Raw genomic sequence first — 25,564 nt, forward strand, 5'->3', positions numbered from 1 at the left:
GTGTAGTACTGTCTTCTAAATGAAGCTAGATACCTCTCCTGAGTATTATTTGGTTTACTGACAGTTAACATAGGCTAGGTGATTTTCACTTAAAATCATTGGATGAAGTTAAGCACTATCTTCTAACAGAAGCTGGATTTGATTTGATTTATTTTGGTGTTTAAACGCCATTTTTAAGCACCGAATTTACGCTTTTTCATGGCGGCCAGTTATTATTGATGGAGGAAACCGGAGTGCCCGGAGAAAACCACCGACCTTTGATAGGAAAACTGATAATCCTAGTCAATTAAGATTGGGGTCGTTTTCACGCTCGCGAGTAGGGTTTGAACTCACAATCTCAGTGTTTACTGGCTAGTGATTACAGTAGTAACTACTTAGACTAATGGGCCACCGGGGGCCCCAACAGACGCTAGATATTTTCTCCCAATATCAATGGGTTTACTCTCTGTTAACATAGGCTAGGTGATCTTCTCTTATCTTTATAGTTATTATTCTATTTTAATAAAAGCTATATCATCTTCTCCGAATATCTTGGGTTTAATTTTAGTCTCTGATAATAGGAGCTAGATCATCTTCTCCGAAAATCATTGGGTTAAGTTTACTCTCTGTTAACATAGGCTAGGTGATCTTCTCTTATCTTTATAGTTATTATTCTATTTTAATAAAAGCTAGATCACCTTCTCCGAATATCTTGGGTTTAATTTTAGTCTCTGATAATAGGAGCTAGATCATTGGGTTAAGTTTATTCTCTTTTAACAGGAGCTAGATGAACTTTTCTGGTTATCATTGGGTTAAGTTTATTCTCTTTTAACAGGAGCTAGATGAACTTTTCTGGTTATCATTGGGTTAAGTTTATTCTCTTTTAACAGGAGCTAGATGAACTTTTCTGGTTATCATCGGGTTAAGTTTATTCTCTTTTAACAGGAGCTAGATGAACTTTTCTGGTTATCATTGGGTTAAGTTTATTCTCTTTTAACAGGAGCTAGATGAACTTTTCTGGTTATCATCGGGTTAAGTTTATTCTCTTTTAACAGGAGCTAGATGAATTTTTCTGGTTATCATTGGGTTAAGTTTATTCTCTTTTAACTGGAGCTAGATGAACTTTTCTGGTTATCATCGAGTTAAGTTTATTCTCTTTTAACAGGAGCTAGATGAACTTTTCTGGTTATCATTGGGTTAAGTTTATTCTCTTTTAACAGGAGCTAGATGAACTTTTCTGGTTATCATTGGGTTAAGTTTTCTATCTGTAAATAGAAACTTGGCGATCGTCTCTGGATATCATTGATTTAATTAAGATTACATTCTATTAACAGAAGTAACATAATTTTCCCTACAAATATGATTTGTTTGAGTTTACTCTCTATTAAAGTCATATGAAACGAGTGAACGGTGAAAAATAATGTTATTCCAATTCTTGAACCAATGCATACAAACATCATAAACTTAGTCTTCTGTGCACGATTTAATCTTTTTTTTGTGTACAAATTTCGTATAATCGTCAATTTTTTTTTCAATCAGTCAGTGTTGTTGTGAAAATATGGCAGGTAATTAAAGTTCGTGTTTTGAGGCCGAGGTGAAACGATTGTCACCTGTTTGTCAACAATCAACAAAAAGCATGGATATTGAGAACGTGTTTAACATGCACAATCAGATAATTATAGTTTATTTTAAGGACATCCATGCGTATTGCGATCACTGAATTTTTACGAGATGGGTCACACTGAGGTCACTTTGCATACGGAAAATATGTCGAGGAATTGCTTCCTGGAAGGAATTAAAATAAAGTAAACTTCTTCTAAATATGAACAAATTAAAGAATTGTCTAGAGAAAAAAGTATATGTACGTGTCGGTTATTGTATAGAAAGGTATATACTATGAAAATTAGAGCGAGGGGCTTGCCCCAAGCTCTTATTTTCATAGTATATACCTTTCTATACAATATCCAATTTAGCACATATTTACAACTTGAGTAATCCTGTAATTAGTCTATTGATATGTTTTGCCTGACTATGTGTACCTCATTTACATAGTTTTGTAAATCTACTCACTGTTATCATTGTAAGATATTGACTCCAGAATGAAAAGATTGTAGTCGTGGTGTAAGTATGTTTTATGGGTATAAAGCTGTGTTTACTATACATGATAATTTTTAAAACATATAGATAGTTTGCAGTGGCAGATCCAAAAAGAGGGTATTGGAAAACGCTTATTTCTTTGGGATGATCAATGCTTTGAATAAGAACATACAGTTGGACCTCCTCCCCTTTTATTTTAGGTTGGAACCCCTTTTAAAAATGGATGGACCTGCCCCTGGTATGTACCCCGTACCCATAGGTAGTCTAGTGGATAGTTTACATGCATGAAATATCTGTCACTGGACATTAAGCAATCAATAATCAATCAATTCATGACGAAATAGATCAAATTGCTTTAATTTCCCTTCACAAGGTTTCATGGTTCACTCTATTTTTGGGTACAAGTAATTACATGGAAGATAAATGATTACAATTTTATATGGCATTGTACTCTAATCAAGTTATAAATAACTATAGGTGTTACTTTTTATTTAATTGAAAGCAACTTTTATCGTCAAAAACATTGTTAGATCCAAAGATTAAATAGTGGGGTGTTTAAAAATTAATTTGAAAACTAATTACAAACTATTTAGTTTTATTTGGAACACAACATTTTTTCAAAGCAGCCAGTAGCAATTTATATTTCAATATCTTGATTACGATACAATGAAATCTTACCCTTGTTGTCATTCATGCGCAGTTACTTAGTACACGAAAAAAGTATGTACTATGAAAGTTAGAAGGCAAATTCAAGCAATTTGATTGGACGAAAAGTTGTAAGTATGTGCTAAATAAGTTTTATAATGAAAACTATCCATTGAGTTATAAAAAAACATATGCATTATTTTTTTTAATTTGAGGTTTCTTATGACTTTAACAGAAGCTAGATTATCTTCTCTGAATTTCATTGCCTTCAGTTTACTCTCTTATAATAGGCGCTAGATTGTCTTCTTTGAATATCATTGAGTTAAGCTTATCTCTATAAACAGAAACTAGCCCATCTATCTGTATACAATTGGGTTAACTTTTGATTTATGAATTTCGAACAGCGGTATACTACTGTTGCCTTTATTTACTCTCTGTTATCCGAAGCTAGATAGCCTTCTCTAAATATCGTTGGTTTGTGATCCATTTGATGACTTTTTGCTGACTTGCCCCTGTAAACTATGATTATTGCCTTACAAAGATCTTCAAACAATCATAAATTTGTATTCTGCTATTTAACTGCGACAACGTAAAGGTGATGGTTATATATATGTATTGTTTTTTTTAATTTCCAACACATTTAAACCTGCTACGACAGGAGGTTACCACTCACTATTTTTTTACTCAATCGTATGAATGTTCAAGGACAAAATTATCATAAAAGAGGAAAATTATTGATAAGTCAGTTGCTCAGTTGTAATATTATTTCATGTAAACAATCATTAAATCTAAAGAGGTTAAATAAATGACGCATTTGAAATTCAATAAAATTTTAGTTTCTGTGACATAATTGAATACTTGTAGGGTATAATATATTATTCGGAAATAAGGACTTAAGACTTATTTCTGCCCATAAGTAGTTAAGCATAATACTTGGATCGACATTTTTTGGAATGTATGTTAATTATTACAAGTTTATGTCCATCTGGCATATGTTAAAGAAGTCTTGACCTTGAACCAATTTTATAGATGAACGAAGATGCAAAACCATCAGAAAAAAAGAACTAAAGGATACAAAAAGGTAGTCAGGAGACAGGGGAAAGGAACTGAATGAAAACAATTGGCAACTTCACACTGAACAAAAGGTGAAAATAAAAAAAGCTAAATAGAAAAATAATTACATGACCAACGCGACGGATGCCATATGTAGAGCTGGATCTGATTCTTCTTCCGGAACACCTGTGATCACCCCTATGTTTAGCTTGGGTTTGTGTTTTGTGTACTGTTGTTTGCATTTTGATCTCTTCTTTTGTTTTTTTGCCATGCCATTGTCAGTTTATTTCTACTTACAAGTTTGAATGTCCGTTTGGTTCCTTTCACCTCCAGTTGGGTTTTTTTGGTTGGTAAGCTTATAATGTATTGACATACTGTTTAATAAAGGAAAGCAAATTTTATATAGGGTTTAGAAACTTCGTATCTAGTTTTATTTCTTGATTTAGTCTATTCGGAAAGAATACCACACTGTTTTGAGACGAACAGGGATCTAATCCAAAACAAGTCCTGAAATATAATACATCTTTCTTTTCACCTCTAAAAAAATAAGGAAGTAACAAAAGAAAAAAATGACAATAACAAGATAATTCTGTAAACCATCTCCATAAAAAAGGAATTACAGCTATACATTAATGCAGCAAAGAAAATAACCACTGAAAAATGAAAGTGAAAATTAGTGCTGAAATAAAAAGTAAAGACATGACGACATTACAACTGTTTCGAACAGTGTCCTGAAAGAGAATGACAATACAACTGACAAATCTCATCGAAATGGTGACATCTAAAACAATGGGTCAGTATATAATTTTCTATGTTTGTATTATTTCCACCAGACACAAGTTGATTCCTTTTTCCTTTTTCCTTTTTCGATATTCAAATTTTAAAAAATATTACAAGTCCAAACTAAAAAAAAAATTTTCCTTCAAAATTTTTTTTCCTCAGAATTTTTTTTTCCTAAAAATTTTTTTTCCTCAAAATTTTTTTTTCCTCAAATTTTTTTTTTCCTCAAAATTTTTTTTCCTCAAAATTTTTTTTTCCTCAAAAATTTTTTTTCTCAAATTTTTTTTCCTAAAAATATTTTTTCCTCAAATTTTTTTTTCATCAAATTTTTTTTTTCCTCAAAAAGTTTTTTCAAATTTTTTTTTCGTTTCCTTATTCGGTTTCTTTTTCCTTATTCGATTTTCATTTCCTTATACAGTTTCTATTTTCTTATTCGATTTCTATTTCCTTATTCGATTTTCATTTCCTTATTCGGTTTCTTTTTCCTTTTTCAATGTTCATTTCCTTTTTCGGTTTCTATTTCCTTATTGGATTTTCTTTTCCTTATTCGATTTCCATTTCCTTATTCAGTTTCTTTTTCCCTTTTCAATGTTCATTTCCTTTTTCGGTTTCTATTTCCTTATTGGGTTTCTATTTCCTTATTGGGTTTCTATTTCCTTATTGGCTTTCTATTTCCTTATTGGCTTTCTATTTCCTTATTGGCTTTCTATTTCCTTATTGGATTTTCGTTTCCTTATTCGATTTCCATTTCCTTATTCAATTTCCATTTCTTATTCGGTTTCTTTTTCCTTTTTCAATCTTCATTTCCTTTTTCGGTTTCTATTTCCTTATTCAGTTTCCATTTCCTTATTGGATTTTCATTTCCTTATTGGATTTTCATTTCCTTATTCAGTTTCTTTTTCCTTATTCGGTTTCTATTTCCTTATTCAGTTTCCATTTCCTTATTGGATTTTCATTTCCTTATTCGGTTTCCATTTCCTTTTTCGATATTCAAATTTTGAAAAATATTACAAGTTCAAACTGAATTTTTTTTTTCCTTCAAAATTTTTGTCCTCAAATTTTTTTTTCCTCAAATTTTTTTTTCCTCAAAATTTTTTTTTTCCTCAAAAAGTTTTTCAATTTTTTTTTTTCGTTTCCTTATTCAGTTTATTTTTCCTTATTCGATTTCATTTCCTTATACAGTTCCTATTTCCTTATTCGATTTCCATTTCCTTATTTGATTTTCATTTCCTTATTCGGTTTCTTTTTCCTTTTTCAATGTTTATTTCCTTTTTCGGTTTCTATTTCCTTATTCGGTTTCTATTTCCTTATTGGATTTTCATTTCCTTATTGGATTTCCATTTCCTTATTTGATATCAATTTCCTTATTTGGTTTCTTTTTTCCTTTTTCAATATTCATTTCCTTTTTCGGTTTCTATTTCCTTATTGGGTTTCTATTTCCTTATTGGGTTTCTATTTCCTTATTGGATTTTCGTTTCCTTATTCGGTTTCTTTTTCCTTATTCGATTTTCATTTCCTTATACAGTTTATTTCCTGATTTGATTTCCATTTCCTTATTCAATTTTCATTTCCCTATTCGGTTTCATTTCCTTTTTCGGTTTCTATTTCCTTATTCGGTTTCGATTTCCTTATTCAGTTTCCATTTCCTAATTGGATTTTCATTTCCTTATTGGATTTTCATTTCCTTATTCGGTTACTTTTTCCTTATTCGGTTTCAATTTCCTTATTCAGTTTCCATTTCCTTATTGGATTTTCATTTCCTTATTGGATTTTCATTTCCTTATTCGGTTTACATTTCCTTTTTCGATATTCAAATTTTGAAAAATATTACAAGTCCAAACTGAAATTTTGTTTTCCTTCAAAATATTTTTTCCTCCAATTTTTTTGCCTCAAAATTTTTTTCCTCAAAATTTTTTTTTCCTCAAATTTTTTTTCCTCAAAATTTTTTTCCTCAAATTTTTTTTTTCCTCAAATTTTTTTCCTCAAATTTTTTTTTTCCTCAAATTTTTTTTTCTTAAATTTTTTTTTCCTCAAAATTTTTTTCCTCAGTTTTTTTTCCTCAATAAGTTTTTCAAATTTTTTTTCGTTTCCTTATTCGTTTTCTTTTTCCTTTTTCGATTATCATTTCCTTATTTGGTTCTTTTTCCTGACTCGATTTTCATTTCCTTATTCGATGTCTATTTCCTTATTCGAATTCCATTTCCTGATTCGATTTTCATTTCCTTATTCGGTTTCTTTTTCCTTTTTCAATATTCATTTCCTTTTTCGGTTTCTATTCCCTTATTCGGTTTCTATTTCCTTATTGAATTTTCATTTCCTTATTCGATTTCCATTTCCTTATTCGATTTCTGTTTCCTTATTCGGTTTCTATTTCCTTATTCGGTTTCTATTTCCTTATTCGGTTTCTATTTCCTTATTCGGTTTTTTTTTCCTTATTCGGTTTCTGTTTCCTTATTTGATTTCTTTTTCTTTATTAAATTTTCATTTCCTTATTCGGTTACTATTTCCTTATATTTTCAACTATCAAACATCAACACACAGCAAACTGGATGTAATTGAAAGATATCTAGAGGTCAATATACAGGCTCGAACAAAAGACAAAAAAGGAAAAATATAGCGAGCTTTTTTAGGATGAAGATGTAGTAAAGACCGAACGTCAGTTTTAGTCGGATATACTTTAATGTTAGTCTTACATGTTGTTCTGGAACTCATTCCTCATTTATTCGTCAAGTGATCATCATTTTATATTGTTAACGTTCCATTGCGTACATCGCTTAATGTGCGCCAGTTTTAGGAGTTTTATACAGGACAGTGTAGGAATCCATGATACTTTCCCCTTTCTCTGAATAACGAAAACTGCTCAGCGTGTCATGTGCACAACTACAAGGAACATTCAGCGGACACGTTGTCCAAAGGAACAATTCATGGCTAACCACAGCGTCAGTTACATTTAAAACATTACAAATTTTGTATTTACATCAGCCATGAACTGTTTTAATATCTTTTCTTATGTTATAGAGAAATTATGAACATTTTACCGTTCAAACTGTTCGTATCTGCGATGAGACAACTTAATTCCAGACAGAACCCGACGTGTGCAAGAATATTTATCTATTTATTATTATAAAGAACTTTAACGGCTTTATATATCTACGAACTGTTTATCCGTATATTTTATGGACTTAAATTATCATTGAACACATTGTAAAATTGTATTTATATTTGTATTTTCAGTTTTTCATCTTTTGGATTGGTAGTAAAATAAAAGTCAGCTCCTGATTGTTTTATCCTTACATTAACCCAGTCATCTTGGTTACACTCACTGGTCCGGCAAGTACACATGTATAGATGTGTATATATATCATTGATTCAGTGGCGATGGCAAATAGACACTGATAAGTCTTGAATGAAATTTTATAGTTTTGAAAGTTTCTTCATTAGTTGACTAAAATAAGTGGAGGTATGTTCTTATTGCCGACAAGAGAGGCACTCTACCTATATTAATTTGTGCATAAAGCGATTGAAAGTTGTTAGATACTGAATGCTTTTACCACAAATGCGCCTAAGTTTTAATCTGTGTATATATACTTAAAATACGATGATAAAATTCATGTCTTTTTCAGGTTTTCTGTCAGATCCAACCATGAAGTAAGTCATGTTTGTGAGATATGGTTTTAGTCGATGATGTTCATGAAGGATCTGTAGTACAAAGTATATCACTGGATTGAGCTCTCTGTCTAAGTGTATCATTAAAGTGCTTTGCTTTGAGCTGAGTTCATTGCGGTGCAATTCATTTTTTGTGAAATAAAGATTTGACAGACAACTCTCATGTACAAGGATTTGTCAAAGTAGTATTCATTCTATGTACAATGTATGTAATCACTGTGCTTAAACGGCCGTGGGTAATTTAAGTTACCTACAGCCCAAAATGGAGCCGCCTGGCTTCGGTTAGGAAGTTTGCTCCTATATGATAATAATACAATGAATACAAAAGAAATGTTCAGTAATTAAAAAGTTATATAAATCTTTTAAGAAAACTCTGCAATGTAAAACGTGGTTTATTACTACAAAATAATTGATTACAGCACGATTTTCCAAAACACTTATGATGTCCGTAACTTCAAAACAGCTCGTCCGTAACTTTTTTCCTTATACCAATAGGGCTGTCCGTAACTTTAGCATGATGTCAGTAATTTTCAAAGAATCTTTATTCGTAGATGTAATTATAAAAAAAAGAAATGATAAATAACAAAAATACCGAACTCCTAGGAATATTCAAACGGAAAGTCCTTTATGGAATTGCAAAGCCAAAAGCTCAATTTAACACACTAAACGAATAGAAAACAACGGCCATATTCCTGCCTTGGTACAGGCATTAAAAACTAAAATTACAAAAATACTAAACTCTGAAGAAAATTCAAAAAGGAAAGTCCCTTATCAAATGGAAAAATCCAAAACTCAACCGAATGGATAACAACTGCCATTTTCCTGACTAGGTACAGGCATTTTCTTATGTAGAAAATTGTACGGCAAAATTAATATATAATCATACATTCTACTGACTTTATAGATTGTTTACTGCTTAAGTTTTAGATGATAAATCATGACATGCAGGTTATAAATCTCACCATTTCCAACTGTAGAAATTACATTAATAGTGAACACCCCAAAGGGTGACTGGGGAATAGAAATATGGTCACTTGGTCTTCTCCCGACCGGCAGTAAAACGCTCGCCGAAGTGAGGCGTCCGTTTGGCTGTGCGGGATGTATCAACTACGCAGTCACGTCCGGTCAGATTTGGGACGTTAAATCCGATGCCTCGTGTAAGGAGGGCACGTTAAGAACCCTTGCAACACTTCTTTGATGGGTCCGTAGGTGGCCTGTAGCTAGGCAAAATTTCTGTCCCTATCCGATATACCATTAATTTCCAGTGGCAGTCCATATTTCCCCGATCTTCATCCCAGATGGCTTCTATTATTTCAAGACCTACCTATAGTATTTATTGTGAACTTGTTACCGTCTGGATGTGCATGAAATATTTGCCACTGGACGTTAAGCAACCAAAAATCGATCAATCAATTAATAGTGAACATATGCAAATGACATTAGGAGAACAATTTCGGAGGACAATCCTTAGCAGAAATACATAGATATATCAGTCCAAACCTCTAAAGAAGATATGTATGATTTGATACCCGATCTTATTGAATCCCTGAGGTCAATGAAACTTTTAGAAGCTTTTAAATCTACTTTTATTGCTATAATAAACTAAATCCTGTTTAACAATATAGCCTTCCATCTATTCCTAGATATTGGCATTTTTTTTTCTCGAAATCAACAACACATCACACTAGATATAGTGAAGAGACTAACAATTCAGAATATCATGATTTAAAGGAAAGGATATCAATTTTTCCGCGGCTACACCGACCAAGGACTCATCAGTGAACAATCTTTAAAGCTAGAAGAATGTTAGATCAATTTCGCCGTACCGTAAAATCCCGTTTTATCCCAGGAATATTTTTTTTTTAATTTAACGGAAAATCCGTGACACTCTTGTTTGCTTTTTGAAGCATATCGTTATTGTATAAATCTATGTAATAATTAAAGGGTTTGATAGTGTTTATTGTCCTTTAAGTGTTGAAATTGTTAATCTTACAGTTTTGAAAACAAAGTTACCCACATCCGAAAATAAAGTTACGGACAGTCTGATTATTTTTGATTTATAAGTTACGGACATCTTATGCTTTTTTTTAAAAGTTGGCCTTGCGCTAAAATGAAGTCAAAATTAACGCATATGTAGTGATGGCAAGTGATTTCCTGATTCAAAAGTCTTCTCAATATTTACATAGATCATGAAAAACGTTGCAAAAAGTAGATTTCGTATCAACTATCATCTCAACAAGTTTAGAGTCCGCCATCTTGGGCTGTGGGTAACTTAAGTTACCCACGGCCGTTTAAGCACAGTGATTACATACATTGTACATAGAATGAATACTACTTTGACAAATCCTTGTACATGAGAGTTGTCTGTCAAATCTTTATTTCACAAAAAAATGAGCAAAGCACTTTAATGATACACTTAGACAGAGAGCTCAATCCAGTGATATACTTTGTACTACAGGTCCTTCATGAACATCATCGACTAAAACCATAGCTCACAAACATGACTTCTACATGGTTGGATCTGACAGAAATCCTGAACAAGACATGAATTTTATCATCGTATTTTAAGTATATATACACAGATTAAAAGTTAGGCGCATTTGTGGTAAAAGCATTCAGTATCTAACAACTTTCAATCGCTTTATGCACAAATTAATATAGGTAGAGCGCCTCTCTTGTCGGCAATAAGAACATACCTCCACTTATTTTTAGTCAACTGATGAAGAAACATTCAAAGCTATAAAATTTTATTTAAGACTTATCAGTGTCTATTTGCCATCGCCACTGAATCAATGATATATATACACATCTATAATGTGTACTGGCCGGACCAGTGAGTGTAACCAAGATGACTGGGTCAATGTAAGGATAAAACAATAAGGAGCTGACTTTTATTTTACTACCAATCCAAAAGATGAAAAACTGAAAATAAAATATAAATACAATTTTACAATGTGTTCAATGATAATTTAAGTCCATAAAATATACGGATAAACAGTTCGTAGATATATAAAGCCGTTAAAGTTCTTTATAATAATAAATAGATAAATATTCTTGCACACGTCGGGTTCTGTCTGGAATTAAGTTGTAACATCTCAGATACGAACAGTTTGAACGGTAAAATGTTCATAATTTCTTTATAACATAAGAAAAGATATTAAAACAGTTCATGGCTGATGTAAATACAAAATTTGTAATGTTTTAAATGTAACTGACGCTGTGGTTAGCCATGAATTGTTCCTTTGGACAACCAGTTGACGGTGGCCGCTTACCGGAAGAAGAAGAAGAACGTGTCCGCTGAATGTTCCTTGTAGTTGTGCACATGACCCGCTGAGCAGTTTTCGTTATTCAGAGAAAGGGGAAAGTAACATGGATTCCTACACTGTCCTGTATAAAACTCCTAAAACTGGCGCACATTAAGCGATGTACGCAATGAAACGTTAACAATATAAAATGATGATCACTTGACGAATAAATGAGGAATGAGTTCCAGAACAACATGTAAGACTAACATTAAAGTATATCCGACTAAAACTGACGTTCGGTCTTTACTACATCTTCATCCCAAAAAAGCTCGCTATATTTTTCCTTTTTTGGTCTTTTGTTCGAGCCTGTATATTGACCTCTAGATATCTTTCAATTACATCCAGTTTGGTGTGTGTTGATGTATGATAGTTATAAATATAAGGAAATAGTAACCGAATAAGGAAATGAAAATTTAATAAGGAAAAAGAAATCAAATAAGGAAACAGAAACCTAATAAGGAAAAAGAAACCGAATAAGGAAATAGAAACCGAATAAGGTAGCACTCCACAGTTAGATGTGTAGTTTCGCATTTTGGCCCCTGTGAATTTTTCAAATATGAGAGCTAGTGTGCAATAAAATTCATTTTTGGATAGCTGAGTATTAAAATAATATTTGTATTGGGTTTATATGAACATCAAGGTTATGTAATGTATGTAATATTATAGGCTGTTTTCTGTATGACAGTCCGTATTTGCATGTCCCTACCATACACTGGTCCGGCAATTATTGCAATGTTTTTTTTCCAACTTTTTATAGCACGAACTTTGTGATTGGATTTTACGAAAAAATGAGGCGAAAGACACCCATTTTTTATTTGATCATTAGGAAGATTTAGGGAAACAGTTTCTGAAAAGGTATCACTCAAAGGCATTGAAATTCTAGTTTGATCCAAATTTTTGGGTGAAATGTGACATCTTCACCCCCCTTTTTGCAATATTTTATGGGAAATAAATGCAGAATGTTGCCATGGATACATATAAAAGGAATTAATTTTCACCCTTTTCACTTTTGAAAATCAAATCTATGGAAGATACTGATTACATACATATGCACATGTACAACACAAACAGTTAGGTTAATGTATTAGAAATCCAGGAATAGGAGATGATAAAACATTTTGTGGCTCATTTTTAATTTTATTTTTTAACTGTGGAGTGCTACCTCAGGAAATAGAAACCGAATATGGAAATAGAAACCGAATAAGGAAACAGAAATCGAATAAGGAAATGGAAATCGAATAAGCAAATGAAAATCCAATAACAAATAGAAACCGAATAAGGAAATAGAAACCGAAAAAGGAAATGAATATTGAAAAAGGAAAAAGAAACCGAATAAGGAAATGAAAATCGAATCAGGAAATGGAAATCGAATAAGGAAATAGACATCGAATAAGGAAATGAAAATCGAATAAGGAAAAAGAAACCGAATAAGGAAACGAAAAAAAAAATTTGAAAAACTTTTTGAGGAAAAAAAAATTTGAGGAAAAAAATTTTGAAAGAAAAAAAAAATTCAGTTTGGACTTGTAATATTTTTCAAAATTTGAATATCGAAAAAGGAAATGGAAACCGAATAAGGAAATGAAAATCCAATAAGGAAATGAAAAATCCAATAAGGAAATGAAAATCCAATAAGGAAATGAAAATCCAATAAGGAAATGGAAACTGAATAAGGAAATAGAAACCGAATAAGAAAAAAGAAACCGAATAAGGAAATGAAAATCCAATAAGGAAATGAAAATCCAATAAGGAAATGGAAACTGAATAAGGAAATAGAAACCGAATAAGGAAATAGAAACCGAAAAAGGAAATGAATATTGAAAAAGGAAAAAGAAACCGAATTAGGAAATGGAAATCGAATAAGGAAATGGAAATCGAATAAGGAAACGAAAATCCAATAAGGAAATAGAAACCCAATAAGGAAATAGAAACCCAATAAGGAAATAGAAACCCAATTAGGAAATAGAAACCCAATTAGCAAATAGAAACCGAAAAAGGAAATGAACATTGAAAGAGGAAAAAGAAACCGAATAAGGAAATGAAAATCAAATAAGGAAATACAAACTGTATAAGGAAATGAAAATCGAATAAGGAAAGAGAAACTGAATAAGGAAACGAAAAAAAAAATTTGAAAAACTTTTTGAGGAAAAAAATATTTGAGGAAAAAAAAAATTTTGAGGAAAAAAAATTTTGAGGAAAAAAAATTTTGAGAAAAAAAAAATTTGAGGAAAAAATTTTTGAAGGAAAACAAAAATTCAGTTTGGACTTGTAATATTTTTCAAAATTTGAATATCAAAAAAAGAAATCGAACAAGGAAATGAAAATCCAATAAGGAAATGAAAATCCAATAAGGAAATGGAAACTGAATAAGGAAATAGAAACCGAATAAGGAAAAAGAAACCGAATAAGGAAATGAAAATCCAATAAGGAAATGAAAATCCAATAAGGAAATGAAAACTGAATAAGGAAATAGAAACCGAATAGGGAAATAGAAACCGAAAAAGGAAATGAATATTGAAAAAGGAAAAAGAAACCGAATTAGGAAATGGAAATCGAATAAGGAAATGGAAATCGAATAAGGAAACGAAAATCCAATAAGGAAATAGAAACCCAATAAGGAAATAGAAACCCAATAAGAAAACAGAAACCCAATAAGGAAATAGAAACCGAAAAAGGATATGAACATTGAAAAAGGAAAAAGAAACCGAATACGGAAATGGAAATTGAATAAGGAAATGGAAATCGAATAAGGAAATGAAAATCCAATAAGGAAATAGAAACTGAATAAGGAAATAGAAACCGAGAAAGGAAATGAACATTGAAAAAGGAAAAAGAAACCGAATAAGGAAATGAAAATCGAATAAGGAAATGGAAATCGAATAAGGAAATAGAAACTGTATAAGGAAATGAAAATCGAATAAGGAAAGAAAAACCGAATAAGGAAACGAAAAAAAAAATTTGAAAAACTTTTTGAGGAAAAAAAAATTTGAGGAAAAAAAAAATTTTGAGGAAAAAAATTTTGAGGAAAAAAAAATTTTGAGGGAAAAAAAATTTAGGGAAAAAATTTTGAAGGAAAAAAAAAATCAGTTTGGACTTGTTATATTTTTCAAAATTTGAATATCGAAAAAGGAAATGGAAACCGAATAGGGAAATGAAAATCAAATAAGGAAATGAAAATCCAATAAGGAAATGGAAACTGAATAAGGAAATAGAAACCGAATAAGGAAAAAGAAACCGAATAAGGAAAAAGAAACCGAATAAGGAAATGAAAATCCAATAAGGAAATGAAAATCCAATAAGGAAATGGAAACTGAATAAGGAAATAGAAACCGAATAAGGAAATCGAAACCGAAAAAGGAAATGAAGATTGAAAAAGGAAAAAGAAACCGAATTAGGAAATGGAAATTGAATAAGAAATGGAAATCGAATAAGGAAACGAAATTCCAATAAGGAAATAGAAACCCAATAAGGAAATAGAAACCCAATAAGGAAATAGAAACCCAATAAGGAAATAGAAACCGAATAAGGAAATGGAAATCGAATAAGGAAATGGAAATCGAATAAGGAAATGAAAATCCAATTAGGAAATAGAAACCGAATAAGGAAATAGAAACTGAAAAAGGAAATAAACATTGAAAAAGGAAAAAGAAACCGAATAAGGAAATGAAATCGAATAAGGAAATGGAAATCGAATAAGGAAATAGAAACTGTATAAGGAAATGAAAACCGAATAAGGAAAAAGAAACCGAATAAGGAAACGAAAAATAAATTTGAAAAACTTTTTGAGGAAAAAAGAATTTGAGGAAAAAAAATTTGAGGAAAAAAAAATTTGAGGAAAAAAAAATTCTGAGGAAATTTTTTTTTGAAGGAAAACAAATTTTTAGTTTGGACTTGTAATATTTTTCAAAATTTGAATATCGAAAAAGGAAAAAGGAAAAAGGAACCAACTTGTGTCTGGTATTATTTCCATACATTTTTACTTCTTTGTTGTTACTAATAATTTATTGCAGTCGATGTTTGAAATGCCATTTTAACAGATTTGTACTTGATTTCAATATTTAGGCTTTAATTTCAAATGAAAAAATCCTTAAACATATTCATAAGTATAACAAAACTTACGTTCAATTTTAACAAAGGAGGGATTGAACAACGTACTATTCCTTGATTAAATCCCAAATTGAAAACAGAGCACTATTGGAAAATTTTAATGGAGGAGTGAGGGTGTATTTTATTCTAATGCTACTATAGAAGATGAATTCCATGTACTTTTATGCTGTCCATTTTATCAGGACTTTAGAGAAGTTTTGTACAACCAATTTTAAATTTTGAACCAGATTTTATGAAGTTTGATAATTGTCGAAAATTGGTATTTGTATTTTCCGATATCAATGAAGTTAGATTTTGTGCCAAAAACTGGCAATCATATTGGAAATACAAATACAGTTTTGTTATTGTGGCGTTTATTTTTAATGCATCTTATCGTCTCTCATAACTCTTTATTGAGTGGCTTTTGAATTGTATTTTTAATAATGTATATATCTTTGTAAAAAAGGCGAGACGTTAATCAAATATTCACTTGAATAAATATGTTATTATCATATTTTGACTTACATCTAGAAATTGACAATAAGGGTCGGTTGAAAACAAAACTTTACGACAAAAGAGATGATTTCAGCTGTCCAATTGTGACCTTTCCATTTCTAAGTAGCAACATTCCAGCAGCACCTCATACGGGGTATATATCTCCCAATTGATACGATATTCCCGTGCTTGCATTTCCTATCATGATTTTCTTGATAGACGGTTGATGTTCACAAGGAAGCTATCAAACCAAGAGTTCTAAATGGTGAAGTTGAAATCATCCCTTCGTAAATTTTACGGACGCCATCACGAGTTGGTTGACCGTTATGGAAAAACCGTTTCACAAATGATATCGGATATGTTCCTTGCGTCGTAACTACAATCCCCTTCCCTTTCATGAATGTGACCTACCGAATTAGACCATTTACCGGATTTGTTATCACATAAGCAACACGACGGTGCCACATGTGGAGCAGGATGTGGAACATGTGGGGTTCGTATTGCTTATTCTTTAGTTTTCTTTGTTGTGTCATGTGTACTGTTGTTTGTCTGTTTGTCTTTTCATTTTTAGCTATGGCGTTGTCAGTTTATTTTCGATTTATGAGTTTGACAGTCCCTTTGGTATCTTTCGTCCCTCTTTTATTACCTTTATGGGTAAAGATGTGATTTTGAACTGATGCATGAAGTGGTATCGATCATTGTAAAAGTGTATAAAATTGTAGCACTTCATTGGAAGAACTCCATCTAGTACATATAATCTTTTGGGTTCGAAACAGAACGTGAAATTATATTTTGACATATACGTGTAAAGCTAATTTCGATCTTGTGAAATGAATGCAAAATATTTTGGAAAGTCGTTTGCGTACGTAATTTTACTGTGCATTTAATTTTTTGCAAGTTGATAAATGAATTATTGGTACGTGTATAAGTCAGTAAGATGGTATTATCCTTCTTTTATACTATTTTTGCTAGTTCGCTATAATTAAATACCTGTACATGGACTTCTTAGGTAAATGCTTTATTTTTCATAGTGACAAGCACCAAACAAGACAAAACAAAAATGCGTACCTGAAAACTCCGAGGTATATTATCTTCGGTTACCATTCTATCCTGTTTCAATCATTAAACTGTTTTCGCGTCTGTATAACAATTATAAGCCTGGTTACATTTGATGACTATTGAAAAGCACTGGTTCGAAGCAACCGCTGGTTGGCGTTTCGTTACAACAGCCCAGTCATCGGCATTTCTGTGTTGACATGAACTGTGTGCATTCGAGAGCCACTGGTGAAAACGATATTCTTTAAGAGCATATTTTTACTTATGAGTTTTAATGTCATTCAGGTATCTTTTGCCTCTCTTTTTGGTGGGGTTCGTGTTGCTTAGTCTTTAGTTTTCTATGTTGTGTCATTTGTACTATCATTTGTCTGTTTGTCTTTTTATTTTTTAGCCATGGCGTTGTCAGTTTATTTTCGATTTATGAGTTTGACTGTCCCTCTGGTATCTATCGCCCCTCTTTTGAAAAGATTTATATTTGTACAGCGAGTTACGCAATGGTGTGCAGCGTTTTACACTGAGATAAAAAATAAAATAAAGACTAAACTTAATCAATGATGCATTGTTCGGCTTTTGAAATATAAAATAAGATGAAATAATTATATAAATGACAGAAAATTTCAAATTTTAATGCGTAGAAATTTTTTTTTGTTATTCCTCTACCATAAACATATGTTAACAGTATAATCGTATACAATAAACTGTTGACATACATATGACTCGCCATTTTGATAGTATAAGGCAAATATTTAAAAGACTCTACCATGTAAACTATGCAAAACATTCAAAGTCAATAAATGAACCACGGCTGAAGTTGCGGGGCTAAATAACTTCAGTGGAAATGAGAAATGCTAATGCTTAAACAACTCCTGTCTTATCACACGTGGTTATATTTAAACTGAAATAAACACAATCCTTAACAAGTAAACTATATGCAAAAGCGGATTTAAAGTTGGCGAAAATGAGACGAGCGAATCCTTATACAACTCTATACTAAATACCATCTACATACCCACGATCCTGAACTGATCTAATCACATTTAACTAGAACATGTTAACTGTGTAAAAGTTTCAACGAAGTCAATACACTATGATTGAGGCAGCGATGTCAAATATTTGTGTGCATTGAAATGAGATGTAACATTGTAATACAAATGTATATATCAAATACCATTAACTTATCGTAAGTATTAAATGACAGAAACACAAACTTTAACAATTTGTAAACTAATGGAAAAGTTGGACTTTCAAAGTCCATGACAAGGGGCAGTGCCAATAAAAACGCAAACCAAATGTCATTTATATATTACTAAATTATCGTCACTAGGATAATGAATACAAAATTTGGACAAATATCCTAAAAGCGATTGACAGACTATAAGTTTGGATAATGATAGGATGAAAAAATTGTAATAATAGTGTTGCAAATTAAATATCTAATTATGTGCAACAAAACGAAAATAAATTAAAAACAAACGAAGCAAAACTATCTTTTTTGTACTTGAATACTGCTGCATTTTTTTTTTTCGCTTATACAAATACAAATACAAATATTTTATTGGCACAAACTCAATTACAATAATTGGCAACGGCCCATACAACTAGTATACTAATAGTAATGATGCAGCAATTAAACAATACTACATAGCATATCATTGTGCACATTTCGAACACTGAAATGTGCAGTTATAAATATCAATATATATAGGTTAATTTGTAAGAATAGACTACTGACATAAGTATATTGTATGTTATAGCTTCAAATTGTTCATATTACTCATTTATAAGTACATTTTTCCTTAATTCAAATGATTGATTAATAAAAGATGATATTAATCTAAGTGTTTTTCTACACTTGCTATTAAGTAATAGTTTGATATATTCATCCTCAGTTTTAGATTGTTTGTCATAATTTTTAAAATTGGACAATTTTGATATAAGAACATTTCTTTGTGATTCATATTTTGTGCAATGCAAGATAAAATGTTTTTCGTCTGCTATATTTTTATTATGACATAATTTGCACAACCTTTTTCTCTGTTAACTTGCATGTATCTACCTCTTTCAATTTCAAGATTGTGTGCACTTAGCCTTAATTTTGCCAAAGGTGCCCTATCTTTCAACATATTCAATTGGTCAACATAGTGTGCACGTTTATTTGAAAAACAAAAATTTCGAAAAAATGATAGTTTTGATGATTCTGTAATATATGATTCTGTTCTTGTAAAATTTGGTCATGAATTCGTTGTTTTATTTGAGCAAGCATAGGTGTAATAGGTACATCAAAAGATGTTAAATATGAGAAACCCAGATTATGGATACATTTCTTCATATTACTTGTCCATAGGTTGTTTTCTCTTGTTTGAATAAATATGTCATGAGCTAAGATTTTGTTAGATGAGATTAAATGATCTAAAAATTTCATGGAAGACAACAAAATTTTAGCTTTTAAAGGGAGTCTACCAAGCTCACTGCGACATGCATGGTTGGAAGTTTTACAGTGAACCCCAAGAATTTCTTTCATAAATTTTATATGAAACTTTTCATATGGTTCATTCTCAGTATTTTTTTGAATTGATTCAATACCCCAAACTTCACTTCCATATAATAAAATTGGAAGTACCATTGTATCAAAAAGTTTTTCTAAAAGTCTACATGAATTGTTGAGACTAAGAGATTTCTTTATTTTGAATAGAGCTTTTCTAGCCTTTTCCATCAATTAATTGGAGGCAAGGTTAAATTTGCCATTGAATTTTAAAGTTATCCCAAGGTAACAATATTTATCAACTGTCTCAATATAATATTTGTTGATAGTAAAAAAGTTTTGAAATGATTTGCCGTTAGAATTGAATATTAGGACTTTTGATTTTGTAGAATTAACTTCCAGCTTCCAATCTGTACAGAACTGAGCTAGTGTATCAAGACTACATTGTAGTCCTTCTGGACTACTTGACAATAGTACCAAGTCATTATAACAAACAATGAATCTTATCATCACCAATTAGCACAGGGTCTGTGCTATTGTTTTTTTTAAATTTTCAACAATATTATTAATAAAAATATTAAATAGTAAAGGGCTTAGAATATCGCCTTGTTTGAAACCTCTTTCAGATATGAAAGATGTACTTAAACCTTCATTAAATTTTTTCTATTCTTTGTTTTGGTATACATTGAAAAAACTATGTTAAAAATTTTCTTTGGAATTCCATGTGTTAATAGTATATGGAATAATCCAATTCTCCATACCGTATGAAAGGCTTTTTTTTAAATCAATAAATGCAGCATAAACTTTCTTATGTTTAGTCTTGTATTGTTCAATAATTGATTTCAATGAAAAAATATGATCAGCTGTTCGATATGGCTCACTGGCAACATAATATGTCTATACTGGACGTTTTGTTCATATATCTGTCAGCTACAACACGGTTACATTTTCCGAACACTCGCTTCAAATTACAAATAACTAAGTCGAAAGTACTAGATGTCTTAACACGTACACATCGATGAAAACTATCGCTAAAATACGAAATCCAAGTTGTCACTGCACAGTACTCTTATATTTGTTTGAAGATAATATTACCATATGCTATCAATCTTAAGTACCTGGAGTCAGTTTCACAAAAAACTTACGATTAAGATCGATCGCAAGTCATGTTCATCCAATGCTATTCATTTTCAAATTTCTGCAGAGTTACTATGCAGATCGTTTGGTGATTAAGTATCATAAAATTATCATGATTACGTAAAAATTTTGGAAGAAAGAAAAAATGTTAAAAATTAAAATTTTATGTTGATGAATAATAAAAAAAGATAAACTACAGAACAAAGACAATTATGCATTTTGTAAATTCGAAAAAATCTCAGATCAAACTAGGTCCTTGTCGTAAACTTCATTTTTTGAAATATTTAATCTTTCGTAATTAGAATTAAATGTAAAATGTCTTATTAGCACTAAAGTAAACACAAAATGTTGAATATCTTAAATATACTCAGAAGTAGTTGAGTACACTATAAAAGTCGCTGTTAACTGAATGAGAATTTTTCCAACTTTTTCATTGCGTCATCGTACTTTGTATTCGCATCAAGTACTTGATTTGAAAAATATTTTGAGTTATCGTTATTAATTTCTTTAAAATGATTGTAAACTAAGAGTGGACGGTTGAATTCAGCATTTGCATAAGAAGATGCGTATGGTTTAGGTTGATATTCCAACCAATTTTCTCTGCCTTGAGTGTTACCACGTGGAGTTTTTGACAAATCGTCAAAGTCTAATTCATCAAACCGTGGACTTTGATTTGTTTTTTGCGAACTGATTGGTGGTTTGGTGCTACCAGTAAGCCAAGTGTCTGGTTTAGGATTTGGACCCATTGGTCTATAACCTACACTGTTATGTGGTATACTGCCTGAAGTATTAGTAGGAAATCCCAACATAGTTCTAACATTTTCCCGGTTTCTATCTGTACAACAGGAACACGATAAAGTTCCAGTGCCTTCGTATACTGGTATGATATGTCCGTATTGAGCATAATGGAGATAGTCAGCCACTAATCCGTCTACTATAGTCTTTTGCGGGTTAATTTTTTGTGGAGGTGTTTTTGTCATTGGTTCGTCGGGTGGGTCTCTATACACAGTTTTAGGGTAGGAATCTAATATTTGTGTTTCACTTCGAGGCGGCCCTGCCGGTTGAAACTGGACCTTTCTTGATTTACCTGGCAGAGGACGAACATGAATAGAAGGTTTGGGATTTAAAGGTTGTACGGTTATTTTAGAATCAGTTGTCACAAATCCGTCAGAATTTGTCCTTCTTGCACTTCTTGGAGTACGGCCACCCATGCTTTCCTCACGGATCGGAGGAAGACGATGAAGCTTGGTCACCGATACTTGATATTTTGATTTGCTGGCAGCCATTGCTACGTACGTCAAAGACCCTACAAATAAAAACAGTAAATAAAAGTCTTTAAAGAAATGAAATCTATATCGATTGTTTTCTTGTAGACAAATTTAATCGAATATTTAAATACCCCAAGACTTTTAAAATTAAGTATGTTTACATAATAAGTTATGTTGGTTTTAAATTTTACTACAGTCGGCCAATATACAGTTTACGATAATAAATTGAAATGATTTTTACATTATATGTCTATATATTTTTTTGGCACTGGCTACGGTTACATGGAAATGTAACAATAATAAAAATATTATTGTTACATTGGAGACTAATTGCCGGAATGCAAAGTTGGGTAAGGAACCGATTAATTACGAGTGTAACAATAATTATTGAGGCTACGGTTACATTGCGTTATTGTTACATGAAAAACAGCAATGTACGCTAGATGTATTAAACTTAAATCTTCCAAATAGTCAGTTTTGTTGCTTAATTCATTCATGTCTACTAAATAATACTTGTTATAATAATAAATATTATTATTCAACAAATGGTGTTTAAATAGTTTTAGGTATTAATGGATTTGGTGTTCTTAAAGATACTACTTCAAATTAGTAGTGCCAAAGGCGAAAAATATAGTTCAATGGTTTGTTGTTGAAAACTCGGGCTGAGAAAACTGTTCACTTTTAAGTATTTAACTGCACACCTACTCGTATTACTGTCATTATACTTTGAACAAAAGATAAAGAGATTCCTATTTATACCACTTTTATTTGGGGGAAAAATTTAAAACTTGCATGGGATGCGTTTAAAACGAAACTGAAACAATATCAAGACACAAATTTCATACAGCTATACAAACGCACTTACCAAAAATTGATACATCAAAAGCAAAGTTTGCTAATTGTGAACTAACACTGTGAACTTCTGTATACCTGTATAAAATTGAGAATGGAAATGGGGAATGTGTCAAAGCGACAACAACCCGAACCTAGAGCAGACAACAGCAGAAGGTCACCAATGGGTTTTCAATGTAGCGAAAAACTCCCGCACCCGTCGGAGGCGTCATTCAGCTGGCCCCTAAACAAATATGTATACTAGTTCAGTGATAATGGATGTCATACTAAACTCCGAATTATACACAAGAAACTGACATTAAAAAATCATACAAGACTTACAAAGGCCATGCAAAGACTCCTGATTTGAGAAAGGCGCAAAATTGCGGCGGGGTTAAACATGTTTATGAGACCTCAACCCTTCCCCATACCTCTAGCCAATGTAGAAAAAACAAACGCACAACACTACGCATAGTAAAACTCAGTTTAAGAGATGTCCGAGTCCAATTTCAGAATCCATGGAGGACGTACTATAAAAAAATCAAAAAATTGTATGTTATACTTGTATGTATTGTTAATATAAGATAATGTCTTCGACTTTTATTATTTAGTACATATTACTAGTCCCATCGAACATTGCTGTTTTCATATAACAATAACGCAATGTAACCGTAGCCTCAATAATTATTGTTACATTCGTAATTAATCGGTTCCTTATCCAACCATGCATTCCGGCATTTAGTCCCCAATGTAACAATAATATTTTTATTATTGTTACATTTCCATGTAACCGTAGCCAGTGCCTATTTATTTAAGGGAGAAAAGACACGTGGAAACTGTAAATTATAAAGTTAGGTGAAGTTTATAGTAATGAACGTTCGAAATATTGTTAAAAATTTCAAACTATTGAAAAATATAATTGTGTTGAATGGTTGTTAATTAATTAACCTCCAGTGGCAATAATTTCATTTCGTAAAACTGATAGAAAATGTATGTATATAAGATATAGTTGAAGCACGAGACATCATTTTAGCAACAGGTAGAAATTATTAAGCAATCTCGACGTGTCGCTTACTTTCAATAGGTCTACTTGTTTTATAAGTAAAACAAAGCAGCTTTATATGTACATGTATTGTCTAAACACTGGGATTATTGCCAAATCATATATAGTTCAATGATATCTCCAAAATTCTCTAAATTTGGAAACCCCTGCGTGGTTATTTCAAAATTTATTAAATCATTACTTTAGAATAAAAGACCATCTTTTTCATGTAATTTCATCCTCTTTCTTATTATTAAATGCATAAAATAGAAAAAATATATTTGGAAGGTTTAAAAAAAAAATGGACAGATTCACGAGCGTTATATATATAGACTGTCCACACTAAGAAAGGACGATAACTGTGTCCTCCGACAATATTACAGACACCAATTACTTAAAATTATTTCGTAAACTGACTGTATCTGTTGAAGTTTTGTTACATTTGACGCGGTCAATCATAGAAGTCTTTTTTTCAATATTTCTGATAAAGAAAGGAGAAATAAGCAGACTTACATGCACAAAATGGATCACAACGGTACAGCTATCGCCATGTTGTTTATTGTTGTCATAGAACGATATGTCTCATGGTTGATTTGTCTACCTGATCTCACCTGTGTATTTCTTTTATATATCAAAGGGAGAAAATCTATTAAAAAATAATTTGTTTAATCAGTAGAATTAAGGGCATTTAAATTAAGAAAAGATTGAAAAAGATATCAAATTTGACATTGGCGACTTTAACCTGGATTAGTACTAAATATAAGTTATATAAAAGTATTACAAACAGATTTTTAATTACGAGGTTACAAAAGGAAGAGCGAAGATTGTCTTTAAATTATTACATTCTACAACTTACATTGTTGTCGTATTATACCATATTTTAATATTTTAATCAACATTAACTTCCTCACTGCATTATCGATCATAAGATGAAAAAAAATACTTCAAAAAACAAAAGCACACCATTATTATTCCCGTATAAATTCTCTGAACTTGTGCTCGAAAATGACCCGGTACCTGAAATCCGTAAAACTGTAAACAAAAAGGCCAGGTGCGATTTTTTCGTTTGGTTTATTGTCTACATGAAATTCACGACCAAATAACTGTGGACATAACGGTTAAGCTAAAATTGGGACATATTCGACATATTCGGTCTGGACCGTCGAATATGGCCATCATTTAATTCTCATTGTTATAAAATTGAGAATGGAAACATGTCATAGATATAACAACAAGACCAAAGAGCAAATGTACGTTTTTGAGTAGAGTAAAATATTACTTAACAATGTCTGCTTGTAATGATGTACTACCTCAACTATTTTTTAACATACATATATTCTCATCAGTGTAATGTTTTGAAATATCTGCCACTGGACATTAGTAAATCAACAACCATGCAACACAAATCATTATCACTCATTTGAAATTTCAAACAATATTTCGAACGTTTTCTTTTAAATCTTCCCATACTTAAAAAAATTACAGAGTTTTCCCGTGTTATGTCTCCTTTCAATGAATATATGTCCTCTTTAGAAAAATAGGAAGTCTATTTTGACTGCAAGGAGAGTTGTAATAACAAAAAAAAAAAAGGCCCAATGACGTCATATGAAAATGTAATTAATCGCTAATTTGAATTTTAATGATT

General features: G+C 31.3%; 2 protein-coding genes across 2 annotated transcripts in view; both read right to left on the reverse strand.

The window, feature by feature from the left end:
* LOC139494525 (uncharacterized) overlaps nt 1-25,564 on the reverse strand; it is a 163,854-nt gene that overhangs the window by 31,041 nt on the left and 107,249 nt on the right. The gene's annotated exons all lie outside the window — the stretch shown is intronic.
* Nucleotides 18,446-24,530, reverse strand: LOC139494560 (uncharacterized). The gene is made up of 2 exons (XM_071282723.1): nt 24,433-24,530; nt 18,446-22,084 (listed from the first exon to the last, which is right to left on the reverse strand). The coding sequence occupies exon 2, from the start codon at nt 22,062-22,064 to the stop codon at nt 21,180-21,182; it is 885 nt and encodes a 294-aa protein (XP_071138824.1). The 5' UTR covers nt 22,065-22,084; nt 24,433-24,530; the 3' UTR covers nt 18,446-21,179.

Source organism: Mytilus edulis, chromosome 1, assembly GCF_963676685.1.
Source record: "Mytilus edulis chromosome 1, xbMytEdul2.2, whole genome shotgun sequence".
Classification (NCBI taxonomy): domain Eukaryota; kingdom Metazoa; phylum Mollusca; class Bivalvia; order Mytilida; family Mytilidae; genus Mytilus; species Mytilus edulis.